This window comes from Triticum dicoccoides, chromosome 4A (assembly GCF_002162155.2).
Source record: "Triticum dicoccoides isolate Atlit2015 ecotype Zavitan chromosome 4A, WEW_v2.0, whole genome shotgun sequence".
Taxonomy (NCBI): Eukaryota; Viridiplantae; Streptophyta; class Magnoliopsida; order Poales; family Poaceae; genus Triticum; species Triticum dicoccoides.
Genome location: NC_041386.1, coordinates 743,538,404 through 743,549,700, shown reverse-complemented (window position 1 = coordinate 743,549,700; position 11,297 = coordinate 743,538,404). Strand labels below are relative to the sequence as shown.

Here is an 11,297-nt window from a genome sequence, read left to right as displayed (position 1 = left end):
GGTGCCGTTGGGCGCCGTGGTGGCGTCGACGATAGTTGGACCGAGCAAGGTTGATGCATCAGTACAGTTCTGAAGATGGAGCGGTGGCAGTTGGCGGCGACGGCCTCTGAGTGCACGCCGGACAGGTGAGACCCATGCCCGGTAGGCATCCTGGATGGGACCTCAGGTCTTAGATGTCAAGTTTGCTGCGATGTCTGTTTGGTATTACGCCCAGGCTATCTGCGACCCTTCATCAACTGGATAGGTGGAACGGCAGTTTGTTGCTTAGACAGCGGCTTTAATCTTACTATTGTATTACTTTATAAGATCTTGTGAGAATAATTAATAAAGTGGCCGTATGCATCGCCCAGACGCAGAGGCCGGAGGTCATCCTCCTTTTCTAAAAAAAAATTCCGGTTGGTGATCGTCATGCATCAGGCAGATGGATAACCCGGAAGCAACCGATTCCGCGATCTCGTAGTAGGCCCCAAACCATTACCTATTTTTTATCCACTTTTAAGTCTGTTGTATTGGTCCAAATCGATGGTGTGTAGCAATGTGAAAGAAACCTGCATGTGGTGCACGATCATGCCCGTCCAAATAGCTGTCCTCGTGCAGCAGTGCCAACATTTTTGTAGAAGAACACATGTGGTTCACGGTCACCTCTAATCAAATAACCGTGTTGACAATTTCAACTTCTAGATTATACAATTAAAAATAATGTTGCGTATGAAAAGTGCCTAACGCAAGGCGATAGCACGGACAACCAAGATTAAATGTGCATACGCATACACTTACCTTACACGTACACATGTGTATTTTTTTAGTCTTTATTTTTCTGCAGGAATGTGTATTTTCTTTTAGTTATGATGAAGTCGGTCGTAACCTCCTTCAGAGAGTAATTTGTGAAACGTCGGCAAGACAAAAAATAGGCCTTGACCTGATTACATCTTCTCCGGCCCCAGGATTGTCCAAGCCTCCAAGCCATCACTCTAGAGGCTCGGACAAAGGTGGGATGGTTTTCGGAACCGTCAACGGCGAGATGGTGATTTTGCATTGGTTGACAATGGCGGTCCATGGATGCATGGTAGACTGCTACTCCCTCCGTAAACAAATATAAGACGTTTTAGAGACTTGACATGTACTCTCTCCGTAAAAAAATATAAGAGCATATAGATCACTATTTTAGTAATCTAAACGCTTTTATATTTGTTTACAGAGGGAGTAATAGCTAGCAATGTAACCGTTGACTGTTAAGAGGGCTAAAGACCAGTTGAGACAGAGAGAACAGAAGAAGCTATCGAATCAAAGAAGCAAAAGGCAAATAGAGGAGAAGGAGCACGAACGGAAAGGACGAGGTCAGGAGGAAGCAACATCTGACCGGCACCCTTAATTTGCCAGCGGTGATTGACCACGTGGAAAGCAAGAAAACCCAATTTACCTGTTGGCGGAAGAGGAACAGCACATCCGACGTGGCACCACAGGAGTAGCCACTATGCACACATAAACCCAAATCCGGATGCTTCTTCTCTCCGTTCTATTGGTTGGCTTTCTCCCATCTATCCACTGTGGCTGCATTATTTCCGTTTGGATCTATATCAGCATTATTGTACTGGTAGTAGTTAATTGTGCTTTCAATCTTTGACAGTTAGACTGATTCCGGTTGGTGGTGTAGATGCATTAGGGAGACGGATAAGTAGATAACATGACCTGTAAGCAACCGATACCCACAAGATCGTAGCCCCGAAATTGTATGCATTATTGTTTTTTAAGCCCCTTCTTGTACATGAGTCCAGGACTCCAGGTCGATGATGTAGCAATGTTCTCCGTCTAAAAGAAGCATGCATGTGCTGCACGACCATGCCCAATAATTGTCTTGACAACTTGGGTTTCTAAATTAATTTTAGTTATAGTTTCTCTTATTTATTTTTTAGAAATATCTTCTCACCCATTATATTAATTAAGATAAAGTTAGTATTTGTAAAAATAATTAGCAATCTCATGGGTATTGCATCTCTGTTAACCTTGACCAAGGAAACTTTTTTGTTATGGGGAAAAGGGAGTTTTTATTGCAATGTCATGGTGTTACAATCAAGAGGCTACAAATTCTCAATACAAGGTGGAATCGAGTGTACCCACACAGTCGTGGTTCTCTCGGTGCGGCCATAGTTGGCCAACCGATCTGCAACACTACTCTGACTATGATGAATTTTCTGAGGTAAAAACTCCCTTCTACTCATTAACTCCTTGATCTCCAGGATTAACTGACCATGCGCTGTTCTTATCAGACCATTGCTAGATAGCACTGAAATAGCTTCAGCCGAGTCCGACTGCATTACCACCAGGAGCGATGTATGTTGGACGGCCAAAGCCATACCTTGCATAAGAGCATGAATCTCCGCTTTTCAGTTCAAATCCACGAGAGGGTTCCTCATTACGCAGATAATTTTTTGCAATAAGGCAATCAGAGTCCAAGATGATAGGATTATTCATCGCCGAAGCAACATGACTTCCTGCCAAGCTTGCATGGAGCTCCGCTTCCTCCACACTCGAAACACTATGTGAAAATCACACGGTGACAAAAGGACCACCCCCTCATAATGTATCACCACAACTCCAATGCTAGTAAAACCTTGGTCGGCCATGAAGTTAGCATTGGCATTGATCTTGACTATCCCTACAGGAGGCGCCTTCCAGGCCATACATAGTAACATGTGTTTAAAGTGATGCCAACCTGCTCAACAACCAATTTACCTTTATCAAGACCGGAAGGAAAAGTATCTTTGGAAGCCACATTGGAAGACACTCAAAGATTATCCGGAATGTAATCCATGTTGAAATAATTTTTGGGACAGAGGGAGTAGAAGTTAAGAAGCACAACAACTATTCGGAGCTAGGACAACTATCCCCCAAATTACAAAGAGGCGTATGCAGGAAAAAAAGCACACAAACAAGCCCACATAAGTGACACAACCTTTTTTTTGGAAAAGAGGTATAACCCCGGCCTCTGCATCAGAGCGATGCATACAGCCACCTTTATTATAAAGCAAATAAGTTCAACAAAGGTCATGAAGTCTTAAACAAACAACCACAAAAAGGCTCATGAAGAGCGAAAAGAAAAGCCACAACCGGCAGGCAGAAGCTAGATAGGAAAACTAATTGCCTATCCTATTACATGACCGCCATCCAAACCGGTTGAATATAGCCCGAGCTACCATCTCCCATCGGGTAGATCCAGTAACCAAACGCTCCTTGGCCTCCGTCTGAGTGAGTAGCGACCACATATGGATCAACGCAGTGGCTCGGAAGATAACCTGCAAAAAATGAGCATTTGTTGTTCTGTTAAAAACCAAATCATTCCTGCAGTTTCAGACCGCCTGAAGTAAAGCACATACTCCAACACGAATGTGTCTTGCTGTTTGGGAATCTATCCCGTCAAGCCACGTCCTAAACAACGTGGTGATATTATTCGGTGGAGTAATATTAAAAGCAATGTGAACAGTCTGCCATAAAACCTTCGCCATCGGACAGTCAAGAAAGAGGTGTTTGATGGTCTCATCCCGATCACAAAAACTACATCTCGTAGAACCAGTCCAGTTGTGCTTTGTCAAATTGTCCTTAGTTAAAATGACTTGTTTGTGTACATAAGTGACACAACCTGGCAAGCCAGTATATATATTGTCTTCGCTTCTCCCACATGTACTGTACTGATACATTGTTGGTTTTCTATTAGATCCATCAGCATTACTCACTAGTTAATTGTTGCTTTGATCCGTGTGATTCTGGTTGGTGGTTGTCATGTACTCCTACTGTATTGTGGAGATGGATAACCCAGAAGCAACCGATTCCGGGATATTGTGGGGCCCTAAACGATATCCATTATTGCACATTTTTAAGGCCGTTCTATTAGTCAAAATCAATGAGGTGGTCCTTTGTGTAAGCAAAACATGTGATTTGTGATGCACGGTCGGGATCAATATAGCTCTCTTCATGTAGCAGTACGCACCATCATTTGTTTTCTACAAGGAAACATGTGATCCATGGTTACCTCTAATCAATAACCGTGTTGACAATTTCAACTTCTAGATTAGCTGCAGTTATGGTGGTGTACCTTGTTAGTTGTTACCGTGTTGAGTTAGGGACATTTCATACACGACAATATATATTTAATTGCACACATGTATTTTTTTTAGTTATGAAGTCGATCATAACTGACAGAGCTCAGCGGAAATGTGAGGGATCAAATGGTAGTCACGAATTAGTTATGTGTTGTATTGAAGATGGGTTACAATATATACGTCCATGAACGGACGCGTCGCACAAACACGACGATTACATAGAGATGTGACAGTTGTGAATAGAGGGTGAAAGGAGATGTGTCAGTTTCCAAAGGGCAACTGTACAACAGTTGACAAGGGGATATTCCCCTGTTAAATTAATTATAACCCCTCGCAAAAAACAATACTCCCTCCATCCCAAAGTTTAAGGCACGCTTGACTATGGTGAAACAATAACCTCCTTCAGCGAGCGCTTTCTGATACGCGGGCAAGACAAAAAATAGGCATCAACCTTTCTATGGCCTCTAGGGTTGTTCCAAGCCATCGCATGATGGTGAATTTGCATTTGCACCACATGAAGGCGCTATGGACCAATTCTGGATGCTTCTCTTCGTTCTATTGGTTGGGTCTCTCTCATCTACTGTTCTTTGGAACTATCAGCATTATTGTACTAGTAGTTAATTGTGCTTTGAATTTTGACAATTAGATTGATTCTGATTGGTGGTCGTCGTGCATTAGGGAGATGGATAAGTGGATAGCATGACCTGGAAGCAACCAATAACCACAAGATTGTGGCCCCAAAATTGTATCCATTATTGTTTTTTAAGCCCCTTGTACATGAGTCCAGAACTCCAGGTCGATGATGTAGCAATGTTCTTAGTGTAAAAGAAGCATGCACATGTGCTGCGCGACAATGTCCAATAATTGTCCTAACAGCTTGGACCTCTAGATTAATTTCAGCGGTCTTCGTTTCTTCTACAATATGACATGTGACTATCAATCATCTCTAATTAATAGTTATCCTGAAAAAAATTATATTCGTAACTTTTGAGGAGGCCGTTACACAGATCCATGTAGTTTTTCAGTCAATGAAGTCGGTCATAGATTCCTTGCCAAGCAATTTCCAAAAGCGGACAATGAGATAAAATCAGCTGCCCTCCATATGTGTTCATTCATTGTTGTCTCTCCTTCCATCTATAGGGTTTTCTGAACCCCACAACCTCCAAATTTCCACCGGCGGGACAATGTAACCTTGGTTGACATTTGGTGTCAAGCACACATGGATGCTCCCTTTACAAAACACGAGTATGTTTCTTAGTGAGCTGATCAATGTAATCTCTATAACAAGTAATTTTCGAAAGTGCAACCGATAAAAGATGCCTAAACCTATTCACTCACGATTACATCTTCTATGGGCTTCAGCGTTCTCCAAAGACTCGGCTTTAGATGGTTGGGCCGTGTTCGTCTCAAAAAAGATGCTTGGGCCGCGTTGAGTTGGAGATTTCACAGCGGTTGACAATGGCGGTGTGGATGGAGAGACCGGTAGTTAGAGACCAATAAAAGTCCGTGTGTAGTTTTAGGAAGAAGATAGTAGGCAAGTCGAAGCGAGGATAGGAAAGAAATGCCAGAAAGCTATCGAGCAATGTATGTGCGCGCGTGCACATGAAGAATCAACCTGTCGTTGGATGGCCATGATCCTGGTTGTACACATTCTCTTTCTCTCTATACAGAAATGAATTAAAATAGGGTGTCTAGCAATGGACTAGATCGCAGCTACTTTCCTAAAACGAAATGATCCCAGCTATTTCCGAAAACGAAACCGATAAAACTCAAGTAAAACTATTCCCTCACGATTACATCTTCTTTGAGCTTTCGGGTTGTCCCAAGCCATGACTTTAGATGCTCAAGCCGCGGCAAGCTGGAGAATTCGTGGCGGTTGTCAAAGTGGGTGTGCATGAAGAGACCGGTAGCTAGAGACCAATAAAAGCACGCGAGCGGTTGTAAAAGAAGAAGAAAATAGTAGGCGAATCGAAGAAATGCCCGAAAGCTATCAAGCAATGTATGCGCGCGCACACACGCATACGCGGAGAACCAACCTGTCGTTGGATGATACATACCCGGAGCTGCATACTATAATTTTTCCCTCTCTGTTCGGAACCTATTTAATATAGGGTGTCTAGCAATGGACTGGATCGCAGCTGCTTTCCTAAAACGAAATGGATCCGCCGATCTTGGTGGGTCAATGCTCCCCCTACCCTTCATCCAGTTCCTATAAAAAAAAATACTGTGGAATGGAAAATAAAAATGGCCTTACTTTTCCTTGCCGTCCCTGATGTGGTTGGCCCACGCAGAGGCCAGTCGCCGCATCCTACGCACGCGCTTGCATCCCGCGCCTTGCCATTTTTACTCTCCCCGCCAACTATAAATCGCGCTCGCCGGGGCGAGCCATGCCTATCCACTCCCTCCACCCGTCCACCGATCCGCCGGAACCGATTCATAGACTTTTTCTTGGAAACCGTCGTCGATGGAGTCCCGGGCCATTAGTCCCGGCGAGACGGCGCTGCCGTACGCGTACGCGCCGCTGGCCCCGTCCGACGTCGCGGAGGAGCGCCGCGGCGGCGGCGGCGGCGGGGTGAGGTGGCGCGCGTGCGGCGCCGTGCTGGCCGCCTCGGCCCTGGTGGTGCTGGTCGTGGCCAGCGCGCTGGCCGGGTCCGGCAGGGTGGACCGGGTCGTGGGCGGCGACGTGGTCGCGGACATGCCGCCGCTGGCGGAGACGGCCCGGAGCCGCGGCCGGGACGCCGGCGTGTCGGAGAAGACCTCCGGCGCGGCGGACGAGATGGTGGGGCTCCTCGGCGCCGGCGGCGACGCCGACGGCTTCCCCTGGAGCAACGCCATGCTGCAGTGGCAGCGCACCGGCTTCCATTTCCAGCCCGAGAAGAACTGGATGAACGGTACGTGCACGATCCATCCGTTCCGTCCATTAATCCCTTCCTTTTCGGGTCGATTCAGATTCACATGAATTTCCATTCATTTCCACGCGTTGTTAATCCGATCGATGGAGAAGAACTGACTGGCTTTGCTCTTTGTTTGCTGGCGGCGACCGGCGGCGGCCTCCTCCCTCCGGCGATGGGCATGGATGCATGCATGCATGCAGATCCCAACGGTTAGTACTACTCCTGATCAACCGATCTCATGGATAGAATATTCCTACTTGAGCGTCTTTTTTACCACTCGCTCGATCGCCGGCTGTCGCGGAACCATATATTTACACAGTCAACGTGCGAAATGAGATGAGATTATTTTTACCGATCTAGAGGCAGATAACTCAAGCATCTTTGAATATTGACTGAATCTGGCTCGAGCTAGCATTACCAACGGCAAGTTAGTTGGTTGTCAGAAAAAGAAACCGAACGGAGAAATAAAACCGGTAGATGGATGGATGGATGGATAGAACGCGTGCGTCCGTGTTGCATGCACGTCTAGCTACCAGATCCAAAACAAAAGGTAGTAATAAAACCGGCCACCACAGTGATGATCATGTGTGTCTCGTGTACATACACCATCTGTTCAAACTTTTTTGTTGTTGTTGTTGTCGTTGCGAATTACTACATATGTTCAAACTATTTTTTGTGTTCAAAAACTCGATAGGTCATGCATGCACATCATATATATGGCCATATATATATATATGGGGGTCCGCCAACGCAGCTACAGTGATGTGCCAACAAAGCACACATGATGAAATCTTCCCTAATCCGCCACCCACGCACCTACATGTCCACCTAATCAACGAATCGATCTTTAATTTCATGATCTAATTTGATTTTTTTTTTCTGTTGCAACGCAGGTCCCGTGTACTACCGCGGATGGTACCACCTCTTCTACCAGTACAACCCGGAGGGGGCGGTGTGGGGGAACATCGCGTGGGGCCACGCCGTGTCCCGCGACCTCATCCACTGGCGCCACCTCCCGCTCGCCATGGTGCCCGACCAGTGGTACGACATCAACGGCGTCTGGACCGGCTCCGCCACCGTGCTCCCCGACGGCTCCCTCGTCATGCTCTACACCGGCTCCACCAACGCCTCCGTGCAAGTCCAGTGCCTCGCCGTCCCCGCCGACCCCAACGACTCCCTCCTCCGCAACTGGACCAAGTACGAGGCCAACCCTATCCTCGTCCCGCCCCCCGGCATCGGCGACAAGGACTTCCGTGACCCCACCACCGCCTGGTTCGACGAGTCCGACAAGACCTGGCGCACCGTCATCGGGTCCAAGGACAACCACGGCCACACCGGCATCGTCATGACCTACAAGACCAAGGATTTCATCAACTACGAGCTCATCCCCGGCCTCCTCCACAGCGTCCCCGGCACCGGCATGTGGGAGTGCATCGACTTCTACCCCGTCGGCGGCGCCGATGGCTCAGAGGAGCTGTACGTGATGAAGGAGAGCAGCGACGACGACCGCCACGACTGGTACGCGCTCGGGAGGTACGACGCCGCGGCCAACAAATACACGCCGATCGACGCGGAGATGGATGTCGGGATCGGGCTCAGGTACGACTGGGGCAAGTTCTACGCGTCCAAGACCTTCTACGACCCCTCCAAGAACCGCCGCGTGCTCTGGGGGTGGATCGGCGAGACCGACTCCGAGCGCGCCGACGTCGCCAAGGGATGGGCGTCCCTCCAGGTAACCAAACCCTCTTCCCATCAAATTCTTTTTACCATGCAATATAGTCGTCGGTGTCGATCACTGTCATGCATATGGATTGGATTAAACATGTCGCGGTCTCGTCGTTGCACGTTTCTTTCTTGCTTAACCACCTACCAATAGCAGCTGGTTGTAGCCAGGTCGCTGCTGGGGATTGAAATCTTCAGCTTTAAGATGACAGCGACGACGACATGGTCGGTCGCCCGGTCGTGATCACCTACTCCAATTTACTGGAAAAATGATGATTTGTAAACGTGCATGCATGTTCCTTCAACCTTTTGTTAATTCCAGTTGACCAAACTGCAAACAAACGCGTAGTACTTTTTCTTCTCCGATCTGTACAAGTTTGCCCTTTTTGTCAAATTTTTAATCCTCGTGGTACGCGAGACATGTTAATTAATCACTAACCTACTTATCAATGGATCCATATATCTATTAGGCCGGCTGCTTTTGCTCTGATCGATAGGTTTGGTCAATGAGTGCAGATCAAGCCTCCGTGTTTCTCTCCAAACACGGCAACTTGTGCAGCCCTGCGGCTACACCACATGTGCATGCCACGTCGATCCCACGTGTAACCATGTGCCTTAGATAAATATATAGATTGGATGTTGACCGTTGCTATGATTGAGGGACGCCGCAACCGTATCTTAATTTGTCCGGTCCCGGCTAACCACCAAATTCAGACTTCCTGTGCTACCCTACTTAAATCAATTATTACTACTTGCTCGTGCAACCCCATTTTATATGCTTATATGTGAAGCATCTCACATCATTTCTGTTCATGTTTATTTTCCCCCAGGTTTTTGTTTCCAACGTGCATTGTTCATGATTGATTAGATCGTAAAAGTGACAGGATGATTTATCTGAAACTAATCTATGTGTGTGCATTTGTCATACAGTCCATCCCCAGGACGGTGGAACTGGACGAGAAGACCCGGACGAACCTCATCCAGTGGCCCGTGATCGAGATCGAGACGCTCCGCATCAACTCCACCGACCTCGGCGGCACCACCATCGACACCGGCAGCGTGCTCCCTCTCCCGCTCCGCCGCGCCACCCAGCTCGACATCGAGGCCACCTTCCACCTCGACGCCTCCGCCGTCGCCTCCGTCAACGAGGCCGACGTCGGCTACAACTGCAGCACCAGCGGTGGTGCCGCCAACCGTGGCGCGCTCGGCCCCTTCGGACTCCTCGTCCTCGCTGACGGTGCCCTCAAGGAGCAGACGGCGGTGTACTTCTACGTGTCGAGGGGCATCGATGGGGGCCTCCAGACCCATTTCTGCCAGGACGAGTCGCGGTCGTCGCTGGCCCAGGACGTCGTGAAGCGGGTGGTCGGCTTCACCGTGCCTGTGCTCGACGGTGAGGATCTATCACTCAGGGTGCTGGTGGACCACTCGATCGTGGAGACCTTCGCCATGGGTGGGAGGTCCACCGCGACGTCGAGGGTGTATCCGACGGAGGCCATCTACGCCGCCGCTGGCGTGTACCTTTTCAACAACGCCACTGGCGCCGCCGTCATCGTCGAGAAGCTCGTGGTGCACGAGATGGACGACTCCTACAACCAGATCTTCACGGCCGACGATGCCTCGGCCGCCTTGTAGCTGAATCTAATCAAGCTCTTGGCCCGGTAATGCATATTCACCTATACTACATATTATGATTCGATCGGCGGTCACATTGATCGGTCGGCGGCTTCCTCCCTCATGGATGGATGGAGATGGAGTACTAGCTACGTACTCTAGTCATCTTCCTGTTCGTTTGTTTGTTGTTTTTTCTTCCTTTTGGATTTTGGGTTTTTGGTGAGATGAATTAGTTAGACGATTTGTTGGCGGGATGGTTACTGCCTTCCAAGTGTAACTATTGGCAGGATGGATATGTATCCTGCAGCAGGACTATGATGATGATGATCGTATTGATCAATCAATTGTAAATGAAATTATTCGGGAAAGAGCGGGGTACGCGTGTGCGCTGCCACCAATTTTTTGAAATGAAATTTTCTGACTTCCAACTTGTACGCACGGTGCTAACACTGCATGGATTTAATCACAATTTAATATCCGCTGTCCGCTCGATCTAGAGCCCGTATGGTAAGATTTCTGAATTGGTGTAACTAGGACAGTTTCATTATTTCTGAAGTCTTATTGGTACTGTATTCTCTTGGGGCCCCTTCTTCTTCTTCTTTTTGCGGGGTAGGGGCGTAGATGAAAAAGAAAACTGTTAACAAAGCAAGGAGATGTCGCCCTAGCCGCCCTCGCCGCCGGCCTTCCTCCACCCTCCCCTCCCCCTCACCGCCGCCGAGAGCCACCGCTGGGCAAAGCCCAGGGAGTGTCTGCGGCGGCAGGGCTTCTCCCCTGGCGCAGCTTCCCTTCTTCCTCGCGGCGGCTTAGTCACTCCCGGTGGCTTGGTGGCGCGGCGCTTCGAACCTCCGGCGGTGGCTCGTTTTGCGGCAGGTTGGAGGGCATGTTCCCGTCTGGTGGTGCCGCCTAGACAGCCACTACGGCCTAGGGCTCTTGACCCCAGATTGGATCTGGTGGTGCTCGGGCCTGGCCGTGG

The 11,297-nt window shown here is 48.5% G+C and overlaps 1 protein-coding gene across 1 annotated transcript; it reads left to right on the top strand.

The window, feature by feature from the left end:
- Nucleotides 1–6,516: 6,516 nt before the first annotated feature.
- Nucleotides 6,517–10,754, top strand: LOC119288353 (sucrose:sucrose 1-fructosyltransferase-like). The gene is made up of 4 exons (XM_037567989.1): nucleotides 6,517–6,988; nucleotides 7,192–7,200; nucleotides 7,885–8,723; nucleotides 9,644–10,754. The coding sequence occupies exons 1-4, from the start codon at nucleotides 6,562–6,564 to the stop codon at nucleotides 10,343–10,345; spliced, it is 1,977 nt and encodes a 658-aa protein (XP_037423886.1). The 5' UTR covers nucleotides 6,517–6,561; the 3' UTR covers nucleotides 10,346–10,754.
- The last annotated feature ends 543 nt before the right edge of the window (nucleotides 10,755–11,297 follow it).